A 27,723-nucleotide genomic window follows, 5' to 3' on the forward strand; every position below is an offset into this window, starting at 1 on the left:
AGATTCAGGGTTTGATCCTCAAGACAACCACAGAGGGTCTCCACGCTGGCTTCCTTTCAAAAAAGGAGTTTAATTTTCTCAACGTTAAGTCAGCACGTACACCCGTTATATACACGCTCCCCAAGGTCCACAAAAATATCTCAAACCCTCCGGGCCGTCCCATTGTTTCTGCCTGCGGTTCAATCTTAGAACCATTGGGTTCTTATGTAGATTTCTTCATTAAAGACTTTATCCCCACCACTCAATGCTTTGTCCGTGACTCGATGGCAATGATTAACATGGTTGAGCATCATCCATTCGATCCTTTGACTGAAACTCTGTGTACCATGGATGTTGAGTCATTGTACACTAATATCCCTCAGACTGCTGCCCTTCTGGTAATCCAAAAAACACTAGACTCACGTCCACGCCCACATGCCGTCCCCACCAATTTCATACTACAACTTCTTGAACTTTGCTTAACCCGTAATTTTTTCAGCTTCAATAACAACTTCTATCAGCAAATCAAAGGCACGTCAATGGGGGCTATTTTTGCCCCAAATCTGGCAATACTCTTCATGGACCAATTAGAGACTAATGTCATTCTGACTGCCTCCAATCCGTTCTTCCCAGGCATCGTGTTTTGGCGTAGATACATCGACGACATCTTCATCATCTGGAAACAGCACGTCGATGTTCTACGCCAATTTTTACATTGGTTGAACAACAACTGCTCTGGTTTATCTTTTACCACCACCACTGACACCGCCTCCATAGCATTTTTAGACCTTACGATTTTTCATGACAATGGTGAACTACTCACACGCCTCTTCCGCAAGCCCACAGAACGCAACACCCTTTTAAACTACACCAGCAATCACCCTAGGGCTCTAAGGGATTCATTGCCTTACTCTCAATTTTTGAGAATAAGGAGAAATTGCTCCTGTAGGGTCGATTATTTCAGAGAATCAGCTGTTTTGGCTTCCAAATTAAAAGACAGGGGCTACCCAAAAAGAATCGTAAAAAATGCTTCAAAAAGAGCCTGGTATTGTCCCCGGGAGGTGCTTTTGACTCCTAAACCCAAAAAAGAACTGCAGAGAATTGCCTGTGTAACCACTTTCTCTCTGGTATCCAACAAATTGAGAAAAGCGATACTGCACCACTGGCCCATTCTAAATGCAGGGAATCTCACTATTGATAAACCACTATTCGCCTTCAAAAAAAGCAAGAATCTGAAGGACCATCTGGTCAGGGCTGCACTACCCGTCGCTCCCAATACTACTCTCCTTGCCAGTTGGGGTCTGTCCCCCATCGTTGGTCATTCCAAATGCGGCACGTGCAATGTCTGTGTGTTCACGATTGAAGGAAAAAGTTTCACATTTGATAACATTACAGTGCATTGTCAAGCTTTCACAAATTGTAATTCCTGCAATGTCATTTACCTTATCCAATGCCCTTGTTTGAAAATATACATCGGACAGACCACCCAAAAAATCAAGACCAGAATCTGTCAGCACAGAAGCCGTATCCGATGCAATACACAGAACGCCCCCCTGGTTGAACATTTCACTGAGGCCAATCACAATGAAGATGATATGCGCTGGACTGTACTCAGATCACTGAAGTTACCTCCAAGAGGTGGCAATATGGCTCAACTTTTAAACAGAGAGGAACTAAAGACAATCATTCTGTTCAATTCTATCAACACTGGACTTAATAGGACAGAAGACTGGACATCCTTACTGTAATCATGTGCGATTTGTGAATCACCTGTTTTCCTCGCCCCAGTCACTCTAAGTTGGTCTGACTACCCTTGTTGGAACTCCATGCTTTAATTTGAATTACTGTAATCATGTGCGATTTGTGAATCACCTGTTTTCCTCGCCCCAGTCACTCTAAGTTGGTCTGACTACCCTTGTTGTAACTCCATGCTTATATCTGAATTGTATAATTATGCAAACAATATTCAGCTGCCTTTTTTCCCCCATGTTGACACTTGCTCTCATCAACCTCTAAGTAAAATGTGTTCACTAATTATGTGTCCCTTTGTTCGACGGCATTTCTCAGCTTCCAGTGACATTACGCTATTTCGAAAAGCATGCTCACATAGCCCCTCACTTTCCTTCCCACTCCATCATGGCCGCCGGCCTTTCTCGATCACTATCAGAGTCCTTCCTTGCTTTCGCCCATTCCCCGGGCCCGCCTCAAAACACCCACAGTCCTGCTTGCTCTTTGCTATCACGCCTAACGGAGAAGCAGACCCTTGCTCCCTCTGGCCGCCAGCTACTCTTCGAGAGGTAAGCCTTGCTCCACACGCCATCCGCCAGAGCGCATACTATGTGCTCCCCCATTTAATCACTTTAATTCACTTTCCCTCAGCTCCGGTCCCGCGCTGTCCGGCAGCCCTTTCCGCTGCATAGACTGTCCTCCGCAGGCCCTTGAACACTCGGTTCTGGCCCCCTGCGCCCTGGTTGTATCCTTAAGGTAAGCTCGTTCCCACCACGGCCCCGGAAATCACTAGTCGATTTTGGTTGGGGTCCTGCCAACACTTTCCTTGCCTTTCCCAGCTCCAGCCGTCCTGATCGCTTGGTTCATCAGTCGCCGACGGTCCCTTAACACGAACACGGAGATCCTTCATTCTAGCATCCTGACGCCCTCGTGAGGCTTTCGCGAATTTCCAACGAACTCCAGGCACCCATTGAGCTGTCCTTGGCACCCACCGAGCCTTCCTAGTTCCACCGCGAGCTGGTTCCCAGGTTAGCACCAAACCCCCCCCCCCCCCCCCCCATACATGAGGCCTGTTTCCCTTAATTCGCACGGATCCCGCCTCGTCAGCACTAATTCGCTCCCAACAGCACTGCGCCACTCCCTTCGTTTCACCATTTTTGTTTTTACCCTCTCCTCTCGGTTGGACACACATCCAATCCTTTTTAATTGGTCACGCAATGTTAGCATCCCCTCCCATTGATCCTTACGGGCACTTCTCACGTCTCCTGTTGTTCCCTCACCGTCATTGACCCTCTCGGTCTTATCATCACTGTGTGCGCCACAGCACCCAACAACGCTGCCATTTTCTTCCGCATGTGCATCCTCGCATGTACATACACTCACCTTCTTCACGTAGCGAATTGCTACACCCCTCTAACGGTCTCCTGACTAGTTTTGTTCTTAGTAAGGCGGACTTGCTTTATTGTTTATTTATCAATTTTTGTTGTTTCTTTGTTTCCTGTCTTACTACCCTACAGGCTCCTTGACACTATCTATCAGGCAACAGTTCAATTTCTAGTCCTGATGATGATCCCATAGTATTGAGAGCTAGGGATCGAAACGTCGACCTTTGTAACAAACACCACTATTTAACCACTGTGACAAAATGAGTGCGTTGTTTGTTGGTTTGAGCTTACATAGTATTATTATGTAAATGTAAGCCGCCTTTTGCTCTCTCTCTCCCCCCTTTTTTTGCCTGCTATTTCCTTCTTGTGTCTATACTCCCTATACCTTCTTTTCAAACGCTCGGTACAGGACTGTGCCGTTCGCCATCTTTGTTGTGCTTTGTATTTTGCCCATCCTGTTATCTTACTTGAATAAATATTCCTCTGTCCGGCTGGACATTGGAAGAACCTCCATAGTGCTCATTGTAGTCTATGTTGAAACATTCGAATTATCTCCTCTTATGCCAAGGACCTTTGTTCTTTAAAATAAGTTATTACCCGAGGTCCCTAGGCTACCAAAACGGGTTCCCTTGTTCTTTTCTCTACACTGAGCGCAATCGCTGGATTGCAAGGGTTTGATTCCCTCCCCACCAATCTCTTGGTTCGGCCATCCTAGTCTTTATGAGTGTCTTTCATTTTAACTTTCCATTTTTGTTTCGAGTCCCCTTCCTTACACTACAGTATGTCAGCTTTTGCACCGTTGTATACTGATGATTACATTAAACAACTTTGCTCAGGTCCATCGTTACTCTCAGATGCCCCTGAAATACCCACCCCATCCCACTCCTCAGTCCCAGATCAATTGGAGAAACTCAGAAAGAAGCAGGTCCGGTTACAATTAATGATCCTCATGCTCACAGATTATCTCAAAGCAGAAGTCATCCCTCTAGGTCTGCAAGTACGTAATATCCCTGGGATCTTTACCGATAACCCTAAATATATTTCCAACTTCAGCTACATTGGAACCACATGTTCCCGCCACTGGCTAGTACTAGGAATAGATATTGCCACTGAAACTTTGAAAGAGCTAGAAACCGAGATCTCAGATATACTGAAACAAATTCAAGATTCCAACGCAACCTCTGATGCCAAAAAACTGTTGGAACAAATTGAGAAAACTGTTGCAGATTTCCATAGAATCGAACAGAACAAGAAAGCTAACAAAATAAAGAAAGACATAAAAACCTATAACATTGAGACTACCTACCCTTACTTGCAAAAAGACTTTTACACTAATAGGTCCTATTCTACACATCAAAACAACCGTCCGTGGGGCCGCTACAACAGACGCCACAACCTAGTGGGCTTTTCAGATACATCAGCTGATTCATCCGACAACTCAGACCCAGGAGAGGGAACTAGTACCACCAGACGTGGAGGCTTAAATCAAAACACTTTTTTAGCCAGGGGCCAACAAGAGCAACCCCAACGAGGCAGAGTGAAGAAAACTCAGCGGTGGTACAATCCACCGGGAGAGAGACGCACACGCAACAATTTTTACCAATGGTAATGGCAGATACTTCTGCCATCCAACATACTGATGTGATTCCCATCTTCAATCTCTCCTCTCACTCATTGACCCCCGACGAACTCTCTCTCCTTAAAAAAGGTTTATCCTTTGTCCCTACAATTCCACCCAATTTCATGGACTTACAGACTGAGCTTCTCAGATTTTTCCGGCGCATTCGCCTACAAGCGTTTTTTCAACTGCACCCTATGCCAGATCAAGTGGCCAATACTCCCTTCCGGCCCCCATCCACTTTCTCACCATCAGCCAGTATGGTACCCCCAGAGGTAATCACCTTTGAGAAAATGCTATTGAAAGATCTCTCTAATCTACAGAATAACAAAAGGTTCATCCCATTTAACATTACACGCAAAGAGAAACAAGCTATCACCCAGTTAAAGAACACCGACTCCTTGATAATCAAAAGTGCAGATAAAGGTGGTGGAATAGTGCTCCAGGAAAAAACAGCGTACATATCGGAGATCCAACGCCAACTTGACAACACAGAACACTACCTGAAGCTAGCATCGAATCCTACTAAAGAGATTCAGGGTTTGATCCTCAAGACAACCACAGAGGGTCTCCACGCTGGCTTCCTTTCAAAAAAGGAGTTTAATTTTCTCAACGTTAAGTCAGCACGTACACCCGTTATATACACGCTCCCCAAGGTCCACAAAAATATCTCAAACCCTCCGGGCCGTCCCATTGTTTCTGCCTGCGGTTCAATCTTAGAACCATTGGGTTCTTATGTAGATTTCTTCATTAAAGACTTTATCCCCACCACTCAATGCTTTGTCCGTGACTCGATGGCAATGATTAACATGGTTGAGCATCATCCATTCGATCCTTTGACTGAAACTCTGTGTACCATGGATGTTGAGTCATTGTACACTAATATCCCTCAGACTGCTGCCCTTCTGGCAATCCAAAAAACACTAGACTCACGTCCACGCCCACATGCCGTCCCCACCAATTTCATACTACAACTTCTTGAACTTTGCTTAACCCGTAATTTTTTCAGCTTCAATAACAACTTCTATCAGCAAATCAAAGGCACGTCAATGGGGGCTATTTTTGCCCCAAATCTGGCAATACTCTTCATGGACCAATTAGAGACTAATGTCATTCTGACTGCCTCCAATCCGTTCTTCCCAGGCATCGTGTTTTGGCGTAGATACATCGACGACATCTTCATCATCTGGAAACAGCACGTCGATGTTCTACGCCAATTTTTACATTGGTTGAACAACAACTGCTCTGGTTTATCTTTTACCACCACCACTGACACCGCCTCCATAGCATTTTTAGACCTTACGATTTTTCATGACAATGGTGAACTACTCACACGCCTCTTCCGCAAGCCCACAGAACGCAACACCCTTTTAAACTACACCAGCAATCACCCTAGGGCTCTAAGGGATTCATTGCCTTACTCTCAATTTTTGAGAATAAGGAGAAATTGCTCCTGTAGGGTCGATTATTTCAGAGAATCAGCTGTTTTGGCTTCCAAATTAAAAGACAGGGGCTACCCAAAAAGAATCGTAAAAAATGCTTCAAAAAGAGCCTGGTATTGTCCCCGGGAGGTGCTTTTGACTCCTAAACCCAAAAAAGAACTGCAGAGAATTGCCTGTGTAACCACTTTCTCTCTGGTATCCAACAAATTGAGAAAAGCGATACTGCACCACTGGCCCATTCTAAATGCAGGGAATCTCACTATTGATAAACCACTATTCGCCTTCAAAAAAAGCAAGAATCTGAAGGACCATCTGGTCAGGGCTGCACTACCCGTCGCTCCCAATACTACTCTCCTTGCCAGTTGGGGTCTGTCCCCCATCGTTGGTCATTCCAAATGCGGCACGTGCAATGTCTGTGTGTTCACGATTGAAGGAAAAAGTTTCACATTTGATAACATTACAGTGCATTGTCAAGCTTTCACAAATTGTAATTCCTGCAATGTCATTTACCTTATCCAATGCCCTTGTTTGAAAATATACATCGGACAGACCACCCAAAAAATCAAGACCAGAATCTGTCAGCACAGAAGCCGTATCCGATGCAATACACAGAACGCCCCCCTGGTTGAACATTTCACTGAGGCCAATCACAATGAAGATGATATGCGCTGGACTGTACTCAGATCACTGAAGTTACCTCCAAGAGGTGGCAATATGGCTCAACTTTTAAACAGAGAGGAACTAAAGACAATCATTCTGTTCAATTCTATCAACACTGGACTTAATAGGACAGAAGACTGGACATCCTTACTGTAATCATGTGCGATTTGTGAATCACCTGTTTTCCTCGCCCCAGTCACTCTAAGTTGGTCTGACTACCCTTGTTGGAACTCCATGCTTTAATTTGAATTACTGTAATCATGTGCGATTTGTGAATCACCTGTTTTCCTCGCCCCAGTCACTCTAAGTTGGTCTGACTACCCTTGTTGTAACTCCATGCTTATATCTGAATTGTATAATTATGCAAACAATATTCAGCTGCCTTTTTTCCCCCATGTTGACACTTGCTCTCATCAACCTCTAAGTAAAATGTGTTCACTAATTATGTGTCCCTTTGTTCGACGGCATTTCTCAGCTTCCAGTGACATTACGCTATTTCGAAAAGCATGCTCACATAGCCCCTCACTTTCCTTCCCACTCCATCATGGCCGCCGGCCTTTCTCGATCACTATCAGAGTCCTTCCTTGCTTTCGCCCATTCCCCGGGCCCGCCTCAAAACACCCACAGTCCTGCTTGCTCTTTGCTATCACGCCTAACGGAGAAGCAGACCCTTGCTCCCTCTGGCCGCCAGCTACTCTTCGAGAGGTAAGCCTTGCTCCACACGCCATCCGCCAGAGCGCATACTATGTGCTCCCCCATTTAATCACTTTAATTCACTTTCCCTCAGCTCCGGTCCCGCGCTGTCCGGCAGCCCTTTCCGCTGCATAGACTGTCCTCCGCAGGCCCTTGAACACTCGGTTCTGGCCCCCTGCGCCCTGGTTGTATCCTTAAGGTAAGCTCGTTCCCACCACGGCCCCGGAAATCACTAGTCGATTTTGGTTGGGGTCCTGCCAACACTTTCCTTGCCTTTCCCAGCTCCAGCCGTCCTGATCGCTTGGTTCATCAGTCGCCGACGGTCCCTTAACACGAACACGGAGATCCTTCATTCTAGCATCCTGACGCCCTCGTGAGGCTTTCGCGAATTTCCAACGAACTCCAGGCACCCATTGAGCTGTCCTTGGCACCCACCGAGCCTTCCTAGTTCCACCGCGAGCTGGTTCCCAGGTTAGCACCAAACCCCCCCCCCCCCCCCCCCCCCCATACATGAGGCCTGTTTCCCTTAATTCGCACGGATCCCGCCTCGTCAGCACTAATTCGCTCCCAACAGCACTGCGCCACTCCCTTCGTTTCACCATTTTTGTTTTTACCCTCTCCTCTCGGTTGGACACACATCCAATCCTTTTTAATTGGTCACGCAATGTTAGCATCCCCTCCCATTGATCCTTACGGGCACTTCTCACGTCTCCTGTTGTTCCCTCACCGTCATTGACCCTCTCGGTCTTATCATCACTGTGTGCGCCACAGCACCCAACAACGCTGCCATTTTCTTCCGCATGTGCATCCTCGCATGTACATACACTCACCTTCTTCACGTAGCGAATTGCTACACCCCTCTAACGGTCTCCTGACTAGTTTTGTTCTTAGTAAGGCGGACTTGCTTTATTGTTTATTTATCAATTTTTGTTGTTTCTTTGTTTCCTGTCTTACTACCCTACAGGCTCCTTGACACTATCTATCAGGCAACAGTTCAATTTCTAGTCCTGATGATGATCCCATAGTATTGAGAGCTAGGGATCGAAACGTCGACCTTTGTAACAAACACCACTATTTAACCACTGTGACAAAATGAGTGCGTTGTTTGTTGGTTTGAGCTTACATAGTATTATTATGTAAATGTAAGCCGCCTTTTGCTCTCTCTCTCCCCCCTTTTTTTGCCTGCTATTTCCTTCTTGTGTCTATACTCCCTATACCTTCTTTTCAAACGCTCGGTACAGGACTGTGCCGTTCGCCATCTTTGTTGTGCTTTGTATTTTGCCCATCCTGTTATCTTACTTGAATAAATATTCCTCTGTCCGGCTGGACATTGGAAGAACCTCCATAGTGCTCATTGTAGTCTATGTTGAAACATTCGAATTATCTCCTCTTATGCCAAGGACCTTTGTTCTTTAAAATAAGTTATTACCCGAGGTCCCTAGGCTACCAAAACGGGTTCCCTTGTTCTTTTCTCTACACTGAGCGCAATCGCTGGATTGCAAGGGTTTGATTCCCTCCCCACCAATCTCTTGGTTCGGCCATCCTAGTCTTTATGAGTGTCTTTCATTTTAACTTTCCATTTTTGTTTCGAGTCCCCTTCCTTACACTACAGTATGTCAGCTTTTGCACCGTTGTATACTGATGATTACATTAAACAACTTTGCTCAGGTCCATCGTTACTCTCAGATGCCCCTGAAATACCCACCCCATCCCACTCCTCAGTCCCAGATCAATTGGAGAAACTCAGAAAGAAGCAGGTCCGGTTACAATTAATGATCCTCATGCTCACAGATTATCTCAAAGCAGAAGTCATCCCTCTAGGTCTGCAAGTACGTAATATCCCTGGGATCTTTACCGATAACCCTAAATATATTTCCAACTTCAGCTACATTGGAACCACATGTTCCCGCCACTGGCTAGTACTAGGAATAGATATTGCCACTGAAACTTTGAAAGAGCTAGAAACCGAGATCTCAGATATACTGAAACAAATTCAAGATTCCAACGCAACCTCTGATGCCAAAAAACTGTTGGAACAAATTGAGAAAACTGTTGCAGATTTCCATAGAATCGAACAGAACAAGAAAGCTAACAAAATAAAGAAAGACATAAAAACCTATAACATTGAGACTACCTACCCTTACTTGCAAAAAGACTTTTACACTAATAGGTCCTATTCTACACATCAAAACAACCGTCCGTGGGGCCGCTACAACAGACGCCACAACCTAGTGGGCTTTTCAGATACATCAGCTGATTCATCCGACAACTCAGACCCAGGAGAGGGAACTAGTACCACCAGACGTGGAGGCTTAAATCAAAACACTTTTTTAGCCAGGGGCCAACAAGAGCAACCCCAACGAGGCAGAGTGAAGAAAACTCAGCGGTGGTACAATCCACCGGGAGAGAGACGCACACGCAACAATTTTTACCAATGGTAATGGCAGATACTTCTGCCATCCAACATACTGATGTGATTCCCATCTTCAATCTCTCCTCTCACTCATTGACCCCCGACGAACTCTCTCTCCTTAAAAAAGGTTTATCCTTTGTCCCTACAATTCCACCCAATTTCATGGACTTACAGACTGAGCTTCTCAGATTTTTCCGGCGCATTCGCCTACAAGCGTTTTTTCAACTGCACCCTATGCCAGATCAAGTGGCCAATACTCCCTTCCGGCCCCCATCCACTTTCTCACCATCAGCCAGTATGGTACCCCCAGAGGTAATCACCTTTGAGAAAATGCTATTGAAAGATCTCTCTAATCTACAGAATAACAAAAGGTTCATCCCATTTAACATTACACGCAAAGAGAAACAAGCTATCACCCAGTTAAAGAACACCGACTCCTTGATAATCAAAAGTGCAGATAAAGGTGGTGGAATAGTGCTCCAGGAAAAAACAGCGTACATATCGGAGATCCAACGCCAACTTGACAACACAGAACACTACCTGAAGCTAGCATCGAATCCTACTAAAGAGATTCAGGGTTTGATCCTCAAGACAACCACAGAGGGTCTCCACGCTGGCTTCCTTTCAAAAAAGGAGTTTAATTTTCTCAACGTTAAGTCAGCACGTACACCCGTTATATACACGCTCCCCAAGGTCCACAAAAATATCTCAAACCCTCCGGGCCGTCCCATTGTTTCTGCCTGCGGTTCAATCTTAGAACCATTGGGTTCTTATGTAGATTTCTTCATTAAAGACTTTATCCCCACCACTCAATGCTTTGTCCGTGACTCGATGGCAATGATTAACATGGTTGAGCATCATCCATTCGATCCTTTGACTGAAACTCTGTGTACCATGGATGTTGAGTCATTGTACACTAATATCCCTCAGACTGCTGCCCTTCTGGCAATCCAAAAAACACTAGACTCACGTCCACGCCCACATGCCGTCCCCACCAATTTCATACTACAACTTCTTGAACTTTGCTTAACCCGTAATTTTTTCAGCTTCAATAACAACTTCTATCAGCAAATCAAAGGCACGTCAATGGGGGCTATTTTTGCCCCAAATCTGGCAATACTCTTCATGGACCAATTAGAGACTAATGTCATTCTGACTGCCTCCAATCCGTTCTTCCCAGGCATCGTGTTTTGGCGTAGATACATCGACGACATCTTCATCATCTGGAAACAGCACGTCGATGTTCTACGCCAATTTTTACATTGGTTGAACAACAACTGCTCTGGTTTATCTTTTACCACCACCACTGACACCGCCTCCATAGCATTTTTAGACCTTACGATTTTTCATGACAATGGTGAACTACTCACACGCCTCTTCCGCAAGCCCACAGAACGCAACACCCTTTTAAACTACACCAGCAATCACCCTAGGGCTCTAAGGGATTCATTGCCTTACTCTCAATTTTTGAGAATAAGGAGAAATTGCTCCTGTAGGGTCGATTATTTCAGAGAATCAGCTGTTTTGGCTTCCAAATTAAAAGACAGGGGCTACCCAAAAAGAATCGTAAAAAATGCTTCAAAAAGAGCCTGGTATTGTCCCCGGGAGGTGCTTTTGACTCCTAAACCCAAAAAAGAACTGCAGAGAATTGCCTGTGTAACCACTTTCTCTCTGGTATCCAACAAATTGAGAAAAGCGATACTGCACCACTGGCCCATTCTAAATGCAGGGAATCTCACTATTGATAAACCACTATTCGCCTTCAAAAAAAGCAAGAATCTGAAGGACCATCTGGTCAGGGCTGCACTACCCGTCGCTCCCAATACTACTCTCCTTGCCAGTTGGGGTCTGTCCCCCATCGTTGGTCATTCCAAATGCGGCACGTGCAATGTCTGTGTGTTCACGATTGAAGGAAAAAGTTTCACATTTGATAACATTACAGTGCATTGTCAAGCTTTCACAAATTGTAATTCCTGCAATGTCATTTACCTTATCCAATGCCCTTGTTTGAAAATATACATCGGACAGACCACCCAAAAAATCAAGACCAGAATCTGTCAGCACAGAAGCCGTATCCGATGCAATACACAGAACGCCCCCCTGGTTGAACATTTCACTGAGGCCAATCACAATGAAGATGATATGCGCTGGACTGTACTCAGATCACTGAAGTTACCTCCAAGAGGTGGCAATATGGCTCAACTTTTAAACAGAGAGGAACTAAAGACAATCATTCTGTTCAATTCTATCAACACTGGACTTAATAGGACAGAAGACTGGACATCCTTACTGTAATCATGTGCGATTTGTGAATCACCTGTTTTCCTCGCCCCAGTCACTCTAAGTTGGTCTGACTACCCTTGTTGGAACTCCATGCTTTAATTTGAATTACTGTAATCATGTGCGATTTGTGAATCACCTGTTTTCCTCGCCCCAGTCACTCTAAGTTGGTCTGACTACCCTTGTTGTAACTCCATGCTTATATCTGAATTGTATAATTATGCAAACAATATTCAGCTGCCTTTTTTCCCCCATGTTGACACTTGCTCTCATCAACCTCTAAGTAAAATGTGTTCACTAATTATGTGTCCCTTTGTTCGACGGCATTTCTCAGCTTCCAGTGACATTACGCTATTTCGAAAAGCATGCTCACATAGCCCCTCACTTTCCTTCCCACTCCATCATGGCCGCCGGCCTTTCTCGATCACTATCAGAGTCCTTCCTTGCTTTCGCCCATTCCCCGGGCCCGCCTCAAAACACCCACAGTCCTGCTTGCTCTTTGCTATCACGCCTAACGGAGAAGCAGACCCTTGCTCCCTCTGGCCGCCAGCTACTCTTCGAGAGGTAAGCCTTGCTCCACACGCCATCCGCCAGAGCGCATACTATGTGCTCCCCCATTTAATCACTTTAATTCACTTTCCCTCAGCTCCGGTCCCGCGCTGTCCGGCAGCCCTTTCCGCTGCATAGACTGTCCTCCGCAGGCCCTTGAACACTCGGTTCTGGCCCCCTGCGCCCTGGTTGTATCCTTAAGGTAAGCTCGTTCCCACCACGGCCCCGGAAATCACTAGTCGATTTTGGTTGGGGTCCTGCCAACACTTTCCTTGCCTTTCCCAGCTCCAGCCGTCCTGATCGCTTGGTTCATCAGTCGCCGACGGTCCCTTAACACGAACACGGAGATCCTTCATTCTAGCATCCTGACGCCCTCGTGAGGCTTTCGCGAATTTCCAACGAACTCCAGGCACCCATTGAGCTGTCCTTGGCACCCACCGAGCCTTCCTAGTTCCACCGCGAGCTGGTTCCCAGGTTAGCACCAAACCCCCCCCCCCCCCCCCCCCCCATACATGAGGCCTGTTTCCCTTAATTCGCACGGATCCCGCCTCGTCAGCACTAATTCGCTCCCAACAGCACTGCGCCACTCCCTTCGTTTCACCATTTTTGTTTTTACCCTCTCCTCTCGGTTGGACACACATCCAATCCTTTTTAATTGGTCACGCAATGTTAGCATCCCCTCCCATTGATCCTTACGGGCACTTCTCACGTCTCCTGTTGTTCCCTCACCGTCATTGACCCTCTCGGTCTTATCATCACTGTGTGCGCCACAGCACCCAACAACGCTGCCATTTTCTTCCGCATGTGCATCCTCGCATGTACATACACTCACCTTCTTCACGTAGCGAATTGCTACACCCCTCTAACGGTCTCCTGACTAGTTTTGTTCTTAGTAAGGCGGACTTGCTTTATTGTTTATTTATCAATTTTTGTTGTTTCTTTGTTTCCTGTCTTACTACCCTACAGGCTCCTTGACACTATCTATCAGGCAACAGTTCAATTTCTAGTCCTGATGATGATCCCATAGTATTGAGAGCTAGGGATCGAAACGTCGACCTTTGTAACAAACACCACTATTTAACCACTGTGACAAAATGAGTGCGTTGTTTGTTGGTTTGAGCTTACATAGTATTATTATGTAAATGTAAGCCGCCTTTTGCTCTCTCTCTCCCCCCTTTTTTTGCCTGCTATTTCCTTCTTGTGTCTATACTCCCTATACCTTCTTTTCAAACGCTCGGTACAGGACTGTGCCGTTCGCCATCTTTGTTGTGCTTTGTATTTTGCCCATCCTGTTATCTTACTTGAATAAATATTCCTCTGTCCGGCTGGACATTGGAAGAACCTCCATAGTGCTCATTGTAGTCTATGTTGAAACATTCGAATTATCTCCTCTTATGCCAAGGACCTTTGTTCTTTAAAATAAGTTATTACCCGAGGTCCCTAGGCTACCAAAACGGGTTCCCTTGTTCTTTTCTCTGCACAGGTATCCTACGGCACTGACACCCAAGCTGAAGGTAATGGCAGCCCTACATTTTCTTGCCACGGGTACCTTTCAAAATACCATAGCTCATGTTGGAGGCATGTCCCAGAGCATGTTCTGCCGTGTGCTGCATGATTTCTTAGAGGCCATGTTGCTTCACCTGGATGAGTTCATCCATTTCCCAACCCCTGAAATGTTGACTGGGGTCAAGCGTGGATTCTATGCCCTGGGAGGGATGCCCCATGTCATTGGGTCCATAGATGGGACACATGTGGCTTTGGTACCACCACAGGCACAGGAGGTAGCGTACAGGAATCGCAAACACTACCACTCCATCAATGCCCTTGTGGTGTGTCTGTCCAACATGGTGATTTCACATGTCTGTGCTCGTTTTCCAGGATCAGCACACGATGCCTACATCATGAGGCTTAGCAGGGTGCCTGAAATGATGACGCAGCTGCGCAATGAACGAGCATGTGTTGTTGGTGGGTACACTCTGTCTGTCCTGTATTTTGCGTAGACTTCCAGCACAACCGCTTCTCCTGTCCTACTTATGTCCATGTGCTTTCCATGTAGGGGACGCTGGCTATCCCAACATGCCATGGCTGATCACACCTCTCCGCAACCCCATCACGCCGGCCCAGCTCCGCTACAACACCGCCCATGGCTGGACAAGGCGAGTGATAGAGAGGACATTTGGCCTCCTGAAGAGCCGATTCAGATGCCTCCACAAGACCGGCGGCGCCCTCCCATATGCCCCGGCGAATGTCTGCAAAATCTTCATGGTGTGCTGCATGCTGCACAACATGGCAGTTGAGAAAGCTGTGCCACTCATCCTGGATCAAGATGATCAGGACCATCCACCCGTGGAGGACCAAGGTCTTGGCAATGGGGCTAGTGATGTGGAGGATGTGGTTCCGCAAGAGGACATCCGGACTCGGCTCATACGCGACTTCTTTGCTTAGTGGTGAGTACCAGTGTCTGTGTGTGCACGCATTGGTCCCCGTGTGGCATGTGTTGCGATGTGTGTGTCCATCTGCATGTATGGCACGTGAGTCAGAGGTGTGTGTGGATGTGTCACTGGAGTGATGGTGCCAGTGATGAGTGTATTTCCCCAGTCATAATTGTGACCTAGCATGTTGTCATCCTTACATGTGTCGAGTACATGCACGGGCAAGTGGCTGTGCTTTTTGTGGCTGACTTCTTGTGTGTCTCTCATCCCAAGGTACTTGCGCATGCCGTCTGCTGGTTGCATTGTTGTGGCACTGCTATTCCTCATGGACACGTCATCGTGTGCTGACTCAGCGTTACACGCACGGACAAGTTTGGAAGTCTCCTTAGGGTAAGGTATGCATCAGGGGTGTATTGGGTGTGGCAGTTGTTTACGATGTATGCACACTGCCCCTGTCGATGTTTGGTTCCTCTGCAGACATGTCGCATCACCATGGGACACATGACATGCAGCTGGGTACACCTGAATAGATGGTCAGACTTGTTGACAGTCATCATTGATGGGATTGTGGAATGTGATGATGGCATCAATGTGTGTTACACTGCCCTCGGACACATACGGTTTGCATTGGCTTGACATGGTGTGGGACTTCCACATCAGCGGATCAATGGTGTATGGCAGTCTCTCCGTGAGCAGCAGGGGGTGTTTAGCTGTTAGCCGACACTTGTGTGCCAGTTCCATGGCTATCACGCATTTGTGCTGCAGAAGGGGGGTTCCAGTGTTGGACCCACATGTTACTCCACATGACCCGTTCATGTGTACTCCGAGTTGCCTCTGCAATCCCGAATACATGACTAATAAAGGTGTCCCTATGCCTCCAAGGTGCCTCTTCTCAGTCAATGCTGGTGTGTTGCCACGGTGCATCCGGCATGTCTGGCATGGTTTTCCGTGATAGTGGCTATGTGTCTATGTGTAGAGTAGCAAGATGCAAGCTGTTTGTGTGGGATTAGACTGTGTATTGTGCATGATGTCCATGACTGTGTGCGTATTGTGACATGTGCCATCCCCATGCATCCAACGTTGGCCAGGCCACCATTCTCTGCATCCACCTGACTCAAGCTTGCAGGACATGGTTCTGCCACCTGTCCACACATACCTGGGTGCCCCACAGGACACTCCACATGATCCTTGACCTCTGCGCATGGCTGTCGCTGTACTCAAAATGTCTGTCGGCACGGTTGTGCGGCCACCCCCTCAGCTGGTTGGGCCCATCACGGGTGTGAATGGTGCTTCATGTCTGTCTTGCCTAATACAATGTGACCCATGTGTGTCCTGTGCCAGACGCAGGCCCCAGGGTGTGGATGGTTGAAGTCAAATGAGAACTCAGGCATGGTTAGACTTTACAAGACACATGTAAGGTAATAATGCAAAAAGAAGGCATCTTCTCTTTATGGTGTGACTTTTTATTTTGGTTGGGGTAGGGTGGGGGGGTATGACATGAGGGGCTTTCCGGGTGTGTGGAATCCAAAGTTCACTAGGGGAGTTGGTGTCCTTGCCATTTGAAATCCTCAGAGTCCATGCCACAGTCTTAGTTAACATTGGTCAGACAGTGACCAGCAAGTCCATGTGGCAGAGAATGTCTTTTGCTGCTGTGCTGCTGTTGTTCCAGTGGGCCAGGTGCCAGGCCAGGTGTCCTGGGAGATGGTGCTGTTGCGCCGACCCTCACGGTCTTTTCCGTGGACGACCCGCCCTCCTGCGGGGACCCTCAGAAGCAGGCCGTGACGATGTTTGGGATGCTCCGTCGGATGTCTCCTCCTCCTCCTCCTGATCCCTCCCTGTGGGTGGTGATGTTCTACGCCTGATGGCACAGGGAGGGTTGCCCATGTTGTCGGCTATCCGACGGAGTGTACTGTGAATTCCCGTGAACACCGTCACAAGCTCAGCCTGTCTGTCCTCCATCCGCCCTTGGTGTCGCAGTAGACAGGCATGTTGCTCTTCATGTTGCTGGGCCTGCTGGGTCTTGATCTCATCGAGGGTCCCCTTCATCTCGTTGAGGGTGGACACAACCTGGGCCATGCCCGTGGTGTCCTGCCGGTATGTGTCCAGGATGTTTCGGACATGGGAATATACCGGTTCCGCAGCCAACTGGTCAGGCTCGCACCTCCGCCGTCCTCCACTCCCACCACCCCTGCCCAATTGCACCTGGCCTGCCCTTGTGGGCACATCGGGTCTCCGGGACCCCTGAGGGGTGGCATTGGCTTTGTCGCCTGCCTCCTCCTGGGTGCCCGGTACACCGTGTCCCTCCTGGCCAGCCTGGCTGCATTGTGGTGGTGGGGCAGGGATCCTGGGTGTCTCCTGGGATGTGGCAGGAGTGGGGGTGGTGGTTGGCCCAGTTGTACCTGACGCAGGTGCTACAAGTCGTTGGACACCAGAGGGGCCAGGTTGGCCGGGGTCGGGTTCGTCCACAGAGTGGTGAGAGTCGTCGCTGCCGGTGGCTCCGTCATCCCACCGAGCCGGGTCCTGTGAGTCTTCCCCCCCAGTGTTGGGGGGTGATCCACGATGTTGACCTGTGTGTGAGAGAGACAATGTTAATTTTGTTCTATGCAACATCCATGTTTCATTGGTTTCTAAGTTGGCACATTTCCTCTGGGAATTTGGATATGTCTTGCATTCCACTCACAGTGCACTTGTGCATGGGTATGTCCCTTGGCCACAGCTTTTGCGACATTACCTATGTGTGGCACAGTCTTACTTGCTGCGTCAATTGTGACTGCAGTCAGCAGTGGAGTGGGCAGGTGTGGCGAGCCATGCATTGGCGCCTTCCGTGTTGCACTGTACGTGGGCACATGGAGTGGTTCCACACACTTAGATAATGCAGGTAGCTGTCGTTGTGCTCGTGCACAGGTTGTGACATGGCCCTGTGTTTTGCCATGGAGAAGAGTGGGGGTTCTGGCACTGGCCACCCTTGTCTACATGCACGCAGTCCACCTGCTGACGAGCAGACATTCCCACACCCCACAAGGCTGATTTGCTCTCCCTGTGTGTCCCTTTCTTGCTCCCTCTCTGTCCCCCTCTCCCTCCCTCTGTGTGTCAGCCTCCTCCCTCTGTCCGTCTCCCTGTGTCTCCCTCCCTCTCTGTCCCCCTCTCCCTCCCTCTGTGTGTCACCCTCTGTCACCTCAGCCCAGCTTCCTGGGCACACATTGTTAGCAGATCTTTGAATGGCCCTTGGATTGTTGATGTGAGTTTGTTTCTGATCTCCAGGCACCCATTGGGTGTAGTGTCTGTGTCTGCGCTGCTGCTGTGGTGGTGTGTGCTGCCACTCTTTCACAGTGTTGGCTGTTCATTAGCTGCTGTCATGTGCAAGAACGTGCCGTCACCCCCATGTGTTCATGCAAGGCGTCCGCCATTTGCTGGCAAGTCTTTCCTGTGTGGGGACACACTGTTTGTCTGGCTGTGACCTAGGCCATATGGGCAGGGGGCATTGTTGTCTGCTTCTGAGTTGCACTATGTGATTTTTGGGGCCCACACTCCCGCCATCCGGCTTACCGTGTCTTGTGTTGGTGTTTTCTGTGGCCTGTGACTTGGCATTGTCCAGCTGGGTGCATGGGGCATGGTGGCGCCAGTGGCATGTGCATGTTCATGGAGTGTGGTTGAGTCATGCGATAGCTTGGGGTGGTTGCGTGCCTGTTTGTGAGTTTGGTTGTGGATGACGTTCCCCCCATGTGAGGTGAGTTGTTTGTGTACTCTAAATCAGCACATCCATGTACCCACTCACCAGAAAGGTCACAGCTTGGACCAGATATGGACGCATAATCTATCTTTATCCAATCCAGTCATCAGCCCATGTATCTGGTCGGATCATTTCATCATCTATTTCACACTAGAAGTAGGCGGAAATGTCAAACCCAAGCCATGCAAGAGCAAAGAATTCCGCAAATGGAAATCTATGGACCTTCCGGGATTTATTGACATTTTAAACAAAACCGTACCACCACCGTACGATGATCTGGACACTAGCGAGAGAGCGCTGTCTAACTGGTTACTTAACGCAGCTGACCTCTCAGCCCCCTTAGTACGGGTCCCTAATGTTAGAGGAAATGAAGCACACAAATGGTTCTCCCAAGAACTGAAAGATCTTAAACTGGGAGTTCGACAGAAGGAACGGAAATGGAGACAAAGCTACTCCCCTCAAGCCAGGACAGTGTTCTGTACCGCAAGAAAGGAGTTCCAAAAAATCTTGCTCCAACATAAATCTGACTATTTTTCTCAAAAAATTTTAAATTCCTCAAATAAAACTAAAGATATTTTTAACATAGTCAACGAGCTCTGTGACGATGATAGGACAGCCCCATCAATAGCCGCTACCCAGAAGTTGTGTGACTCTCTGAATGATTTTTTCAGAGAGAAAATTGTAAATATAAAACGCAACATTGCTAGCTCTCCTAAATCGTCTCCTTTAGATGATATTTTTAATAACCCCACTACATTAGACACCCTTCCTGCTATAGATGCTAAAACCTTTTCAACTCTCCTGGCACGGGTTAAGTCTGGATCACCCGATGACATCTGCCCACCCCACATTTTTACAGAGATTGGGCACTCTATCCCTCACGGGATCCTCTCTCTGCTTAACGACTCACTTAACCAGGGAAAGGTACCGGCAGGATTTAAGCATGCTCTATTGATTCCCCTGATCAAAAAACCCAGTCTTGATTCTCACGATCCATCTAATTACCGCCCGATATCCCTGCTGCCATTCCTATCAAAAATCCTGGAGGCACACGTTGCTAGCTGCCTTTCTAGCTTCGTTGAAACCACTGGATATCTGGAGCATAACCAAGCTGGGTTTCGACCAGGGCACTCAACCGAGATGGTGACACTGGCGGTCCAGAATGTACTAAGAAGCAATGCAGATAGGGACATTCACCAAGCATTGGTACTTCTCGACCTATCGGCCGCATTCGACACGGTCGACCACACCATCTTGGTCGACCGTGTCGAACAGGCTGGCCTGAGAGGCTCGGCACTTAGATGGCTGAAGTCATTTATCTCGGAGCGTACCCAGGCAGTGAGATTGGGAACTTTTACAGCGCCCAAAATCAAAAATGAATGTGGAGTCCCCCAGGGCTCGTCCCTGTCCCCACTTTTGTTTAATTTGTACTTACGACCCTTGTTATTTTCATTAAAAAAGTTTAGCGCCTTAATTTTTAACTATGCAGATGATCTGCAACTGATCTTCTGTCTGGACTCCCCTGGCGCTGCCACCGAATTTCGGGAGGTCATGGTTCACATTCAGAGATGGATGGGCCTAAATCATCTGAAACTCAACCCAGGCAAAACTGAACTGATTTTGCCTGGGAAGAGTGAACTGCATTGGGGACCACACTTCTGGCCTCCAGAAATGGGAGATCCTCCAGCTAAATCCCAAACAGTTAAGAGCTTAGGTATCACTTTTAATGAAGATCTTTCGCTCAAAAGCCAGGTAGGGACTGTGGTATCTGCAAGTTTCTTCCAACTTCGCAAGATTAAGAAGATCGCCCACCTTTTAATCCACCCTGCTCTGATTCAGGTCATCATTGCTCTTGTGCTGTCCCGTTTGGATTATTCCAATAGTTTATATCTGGGCCTACCGGCGGGGCAGCTCAAGAGACTCCAACTGGTTCAGAACCAAGCAGCCAGGTTGATCTGTAAAATTCCTAAGTGGCAGTCTATTAGACCTGGACTGGCCAGTCTCCACTGGCTGCCTGTAGCGCAGAGAGCAGCATTTAAAGCGGGATGCATTATCTTCAGGGCTCTACAAGGTAAGGGCCCTGGATTCATTAGCTGCCTGCTGGTCAGTTACACTCCCTCCCGTGCTCTCCGTTCTGGCCAAAAGAATTTGTTAGTCGTGCCCCGGATCAGGAAACAACGCCAGGGAGGAGGATCTTTCCACTTCCTAGCTTCCTCCCTGTGGAACTCCTTGCCACTGCCACTAAGACTCCACGAAGATCTGTTAGCCTTTAGACAGGCTTTTAAGACTTGGCTCTTTAAGCAAGCTTATCTTTAGTTAAATTTTCTTTCTTTCTGTCACATGTTATGTTTTGCTAGTCTTCCACAGCGCCATGAAGCCTACGGGCGTACGTGCGCTTAATAAATTTAATTTAACATAACATAACATAACTCACCCGGGTCTCGGAGTCCTTCTAATCCGTCCACTGCCACCACCGGCAGTATGGCCATCACCCTCTCCTCCCAGGGATGGTATTCTATGCGTCTGCGGGGCGGCCCTCCTCCAGTGACGTTGGCCTGGTTGTGTTCGTCGGTCATTTTGGCTCGGACCCTCCTCCGCAGATCGTACCACCTGGCTTGGCATTCATGCCTGGTCCTTCTGGTGTCCGCAACAGCATTCACAGCATCGACAATCGTCTGCCACATGGCTGTTTTTTCTGAAATGCTGGTCTGTCTGACCAATGTTCCAAAGAGGTGTGGCTCGACTCTGAGGATTTCATCAACAAGGACCTCCAACTCTCGGCTAGTGTACTTTGGATTCTTGTTAGTGGGCATGGTGAGGGGTGTGGGTGTGGATGGTGGGGGGGGTGTGTGGATGGTTGTGGGCGTGTGGGTGTGGTTGTGCAGGTGTGTGTGTGAATGTGATGAGGGGGTGTTTGTGAAGGTGGGTGTGTGAAGGTGTGCAAGTGTAAGGTGTGGTAAAGGTTCTAGTATGGTGCTGTAGGTTGTCTGTGGGGTCTGGCAGCAGTGAGTCTGTTGCAAAGGCTCATGGTTTGTGTGTGTGGGCCCTTTTTATTGGTCCATTGGTGGGTGTGGCTGTGTTTGAAGTTTGGGTGGGTGTGTTATAAGGAGTGGTTGTGTTTTGGGCCTCTGTTTGGGATTTTGGCAGTTGAAGGTCAGTGAATGTGTTGTTTTTGTGCTTGTTGGACATGTTTTGTGGCTTTGTGCCATTCGAATGGTGTATTCTTGTGTTGTTTTGCTTTGTCCTGGTTGTGTACGTGCGTTTTTAGCGTGTGTACAGTGTGTACTTCGGGCATTTTGTTGTACAGTGCTGTCCTTGTGTCTGGCTTGGTACGACTCGTACATGCGCGATGTTGTGTGAAGGTGCTGGTGTTGGGGCCTGGGGTGCGCTCCGTACTTAGAATGTTGGGGTGGGGGTACGCTCCATGCATACGCGGGTGGGGGTACGTGTCGTACATACACGGTTGGGGTGGGGGTACGCTCCATACGTACGCGGGTGAGGGTACGGTCCGTACATACACGGTTGGGGTGGGGGTACGCTCCATGCATACGCGGGTGAGGGTACGGGTCATACATACACGGTTGGGGTGGGGGTACGCTCCATACGTACGCGGGTGAGGGTACGGGTCGTACATACACGGTTGGGGTGGGGGTACGGGTCGTACATACACGGTTGGGGTGGGGGTACGCTCCATGCATACGTGGGTGAGGGTACGGGTCGTACATACACAGTTGGGGTGGGGGTACGCTCCATGCATACGCGGGTGGGGGTACGCGTCGTACATACACGGTTGGGTGGGGGTACGCTCCATATGTACGCGGGTGAGGGTACGGTCCGTAGATACACGGTTGGGGTGGGGGTACGCTCCATGCATACGCGGGTGAGGGTACGGGTCATACATACACGGTTGGGGTGGGGGTACGCTCCATACGTACGCAGGTGAGGGTACGGGTCATACATACACGGTTGGGGTGGGGGTACGGGTCGTACATACACGGTTGGGGTGGGGGTACGCTCCATGCATACATGGGTGAGGGTACGGGTCGTACATACACGGTTGGGGTGGGGGTACGCTCCATGCATACACGGGTGGGGGTACGCGTCGTACATACACGGTTGGGGTGGGGGTACGCTCCATACGTACGCGGGTGACGGTACGGTCCGTACATACACGGTTGGGGTGGGGGTACGCTACATGCATACGCGGGTGAGGGTACGGGTCGTACATACACGGTTGGGGTGGGGGTACGCTCCATACGTACGCGGGTAAGGGTACGGGTCGTACATACACAGTTGGGGTGGGGGTACGGGTCGTACATACACGGTTGGGGTGGGGGTACGCTCCATGCATACGTGGGTGAGGGTACGGGTTGTACATACACGGTTGGGGTGGGGGTACGCTCCATACGTACGCGGGTGAGGGTATGGTCCGTACATACACGGTTGGGGTGGGGGTACGCTCCATGCATACGCGGGTGGGGGTACGCGTCGTACATACACGGTTGGGGTGGGGGTACGCTCCATTCATACGCGGATGAGGGTACGGGTCGTACATACACGGTTGGGGTGGGGGTACGCTCCATACATTCACGGGTGGGGCTACGTCTCGTACATACACGGGTGTACATACACGGGTGGGGATTCGACTCGTACATAGGAGGGCTTGGGGGGGTGTTGGGCGCGTATGCGGGCACATGTCTCCATGGTTGCTATGGGAGTTCGGTGCGGACAGTGTTTTTTCCATACGGTTGTAACATCGGACGCACGGGATGGATCGTGATTCCGCGGTCGGACTTCACTTTTCACATTTGTACGGTAAATCGTCCGAGGAAGTGTCGGACACATTTTCCGACCCGAGGACGTGTGGGGAATAATTCCCAATGCGGTTCGTATGGACTTTTTACCATGCGAATCGTGATTGGCAGTTTGTACGGCACTTGTACGATTCGTACGGTAAAAAGACCGGATACGAGTCGTACGGGGAATTTTTTTCCAGGATCGTAATCGGCACCTTAGTCTTTTAAACAATCACTTATAGAAACTAATACTTATTCATACAGGAACTCTTCCAATCTCTCACTCTCACATATACTCACTTATATACACCAATAGTCACATTTACTAGTTTAAAACATATGTAGTTACTCATAAAGACACTATTGAGACAGTCATTCACTCACTAACACACCCATGCACACACTCATCCACCCATACAGTCCTGCACACAGAGGTGCCAATTACGATCCGTTAAAAATTTTCCCCGTACGACTCGTATCGGGTCTTTTTACCGTACGAATCGTACAAGTGCCGTACAAACTGCCAATTACGATTCGCATGGGAAAAAGACCATACGAATCGCATTGGGAATAATTCCCCACACGTCCTCGGGTCGGAAAATGTGTCCGACACGTCCTCGGACGAATCTCCGTACAAATGTGAAAAGTGAAGTCCGACCGCGGAATCACGATCCATCCCGTGCGTCAGAAGTTACAACCGTATGGAAAAAACACCGTCCGCACCGAACACCCATAGCAACCATGGAGACATGTGCCCGCATAAGCGCCGACTCCCCCCAGCCCCCGTACGTATGCGCCGACCCCCCCCAGCCCCCGTATGTACGTGTCGAACCCCCCGTGTATGTACACCCCTGTACGTGTCGTACCCCCCGTGTATGTACACCCGTGTACGTGTCGTACCCCCGTGTATGTACACCCCTGTACGTGTCACACCCCTCCGTGTATGTACACCCCTGTACGTGTCGTACCCCCGTGTATGTACACCCCTGTACGTGTCGTACCCCCGTGTATGTACACCCGTGTACGTGTCGTACCCTCCGTGTATGTACACCCGTGTACATTAGAGTCGTACCCCCACCCTTGTATGTACACCCGTGTACGTGTCGTACCCCCGTGTATGTACACCCGTGTACGTGTCGTACCCCCCGTGTATGTACACCCGTGTACGTGTCGTACCCCCGTGTACATTAGAGTCGTACCCCCACCCGTGTATGTACACCTGTGTACATGTCGTACCCCCGTGTATGTACACCCGTGTATGTGTCGTACCCCGTGTATTTACACCCCTGTACGTGTCGCACCCCTCCATGTATGTACACCCCTGTACGTGTCGTACCCCCGTGTATGTACACCCGTGTACGTGTCGTACCCCCATGTATGTACACCCATGTACATTAGAGTCGTACCCCCACCCGTGTATGTACACCCGTGTACGTGTCGTACCCCCGTGTATGTACACCCGTGTACGTGTCATACCCCCCGTGTATGTACACCCGTGTAGATTAGAGTCGTACCCCCACCCGTGTATGTACACCCGTGTACGTGTCGTACCCCCCGTGTATGTACACCCCTGTACGTGTCGCACCCCTCGTGTATGTACACCCCTGTACGTGTCGTACCCCCGTGTATGTACACCCCTGTACGTGTCGCACCCCTCCGCGTATGTACACCCCTGTACGTGTCATACCCCCTGTGTATGTACACCCGTGTACGTGTCGTACCCCCGTGTATGTACACCTGTGTACATTAGAGTCGTACCCCCACCCGTGTATGTACACCCGTGTACGTGTCGTACCCCCGTGTATGTACACCCCTGTATGTGTTGTACCCCCGTGTATGTACACCTGTGTACGTGTCGTACCCCCCATGTATGTACACCCCTGTACGTTAGAGTCGTACCCCCACCACAACATTCTAAGTACGGAGCGCACCCCAGGCCCCAACATCACAACCGCATGTACGAGTTGTACCAAGCCACACACAAGGACAGCACTGTACAACAAAATGGCCCATGTACACACCGTACACACGCTAAAAACGAACGTACACAACCAGGACAAAGCAAAACAACACAAGAATACACCATTCGAATGGCACAAAGCCACTAAACATGTCCAACAACCACTAAAACAACACATTCACTGACCTGCAACTGCCAAAAACAAACAGAGGCCCAAAACACCACCACTCCTTATAACACACCCACCCAAACTTCAAACACAGCCACACCCACCAATGGACCAATAAAAAGGGCCCTCACACACAAACCATGAGCCTTTGCAACAGACTCACTGCTGCCAGACCCCACAGACAACCTACAGCACCAAACTAGAACCTTTACTACACCTTACACTTGCACACCTTCACACACACACCTTCACAAACACCCCCTCATCACATTCACACACACACCTGCACAACCACACCCACACACCCACAACCATCCACACCCCCCCCCCACCATCCACACCCACACCCCTCACCATGCCCACTAACAAGAATCCAAAGTTCAGTAACCGAGAGTTGGATGTCCTTGTCGATGAAATCCTCAGAGTCGAGCCACACCTCTTTGGAACATTGGTCAGACAGACCAGCATTTCAGCAAAAACAGCCATGTGGCAGACCATCGTCGATGCTGTGAATGCTGTTGCGGACACCAGAAGGAACAAGCAGGAATGCCAAGCCAGGTGGTACGATCTGCGGAGGAGGGTCCGAGCCAAGATGACGGATGAACACAACCAGGCCAACGTCACTGGAGGAGGGCCGTCCTGCAGACCCGTACACTACCATCCCTGGGAGGAGAGGGTGATGGCCATACTGCCGGTGGAGGCAGTCGAAGGATTAGGAGGACTCCGAGACCGGGGTGAGTACACAAACAACGCACCTCACATGGGGGGAACGTCATCCACAACCAAACTCACAAACAGGCATGCAACCACCCCAAGCTATCGCATGACTCAAACCACACTCCATGAACATGCACATACCACTGGCGCCACCATGCCCCATGCACCCAGCTGGACAATGTCAAGTTACAGGCCACAGAAGACACCAACACATGACACGGTAACCCGGATGGCGGGAGGGTGTGCCCAAAAAATCACATAGTGCAACTCAGAAGCAGACAACAATGCCCTCTGCCCATATGGCCTAGGTCACAGCCAGACAAACAGTGTGTCCCCACACAGGAAAGACTCGCCAGCAAATGGCGGACGCCTTGCATTAACACATGGGGGTGAAGGCACTGTTTTGCACATGACAGCAGCTAATGAACAGCCAACACTGTGAAAGAGTGGCAGCACACACCACCACAGCAGCAGCGCAGACACAGACACTACACCCAATGGGTGCCTGGAGATCAGAAACAAACTCACATCAACAAGCCAAGGGCCATTCAAAGATCTGCTAACAGTGTGTGCCCAGGAAGCTGGGCTGAGGTGACAGAGGGTGACACACAGAGGGAGGGAGAGGGGGACAGAGAGGGAGGGAGACACAGGGAGACGGACAGAGGGAGGAGGCCGACACACAGAGGGAGGGAGAGGGGGACAGAGAGGGAGGGAGACACAGGAAGACGGACAGAGGGAGGAGGCTGACACACAGAGGGAGGGAGAGGGGGACAGAGAGGGAGGGAGACACAGGAAGACGGACAGAGGGAGGAGGCTGACACACAGAGGGAGGGAGAGGGGGTCAGAGAGGGAGGGAGACACAGGAAGATGGACAGAGGGAGGAGGCTGACACACAGAGGGAGGGAGAGGGGGACAGAGAGGGAGGGAGACACAGGGAGAGCAAATCAGCCTTGTGGTGTGTGGGAATGTCTGCTCGTGAGCAGGTGGACTGCGTGCATGTAGACAAGGGTGGCCAGTGCCAGCACCCCCACTCTCATCCATGGTAAAACACAGGGCCATGTCACAACCTGTGCACGAGCACAACAACAGCTACCTGCATCATTGAAGTGTGTGGAACAACTTCATGTGCCCACGTACAGTGCAACACGGAAGGCGCCAATGCACAGCTCGCC

General features: G+C 49.3%; 1 protein-coding gene across 1 annotated transcript in view; it reads right to left on the reverse strand.

Moving 5' to 3' along the window:
- LOC146859086 (uncharacterized) overlaps window positions 1-27,723 on the reverse strand; it is a 209,967-nt gene that overhangs the window by 19,188 nt on the left and 163,056 nt on the right. The window contains exon 6 of the mRNA XM_085647142.1: window positions 17,090-17,746. Within this exon, the coding sequence (XP_085503268.1) occupies window positions 17,090-17,746 (657 nt within the window). The remainder of the gene's footprint in view (window positions 1-17,089; window positions 17,747-27,723) is intronic.

This window comes from Triturus cristatus, chromosome 3_2 (assembly GCF_964204655.1).
Source record: "Triturus cristatus chromosome 3_2, aTriCri1.1, whole genome shotgun sequence".
Classification (NCBI taxonomy): domain Eukaryota; kingdom Metazoa; phylum Chordata; class Amphibia; order Caudata; family Salamandridae; genus Triturus; species Triturus cristatus.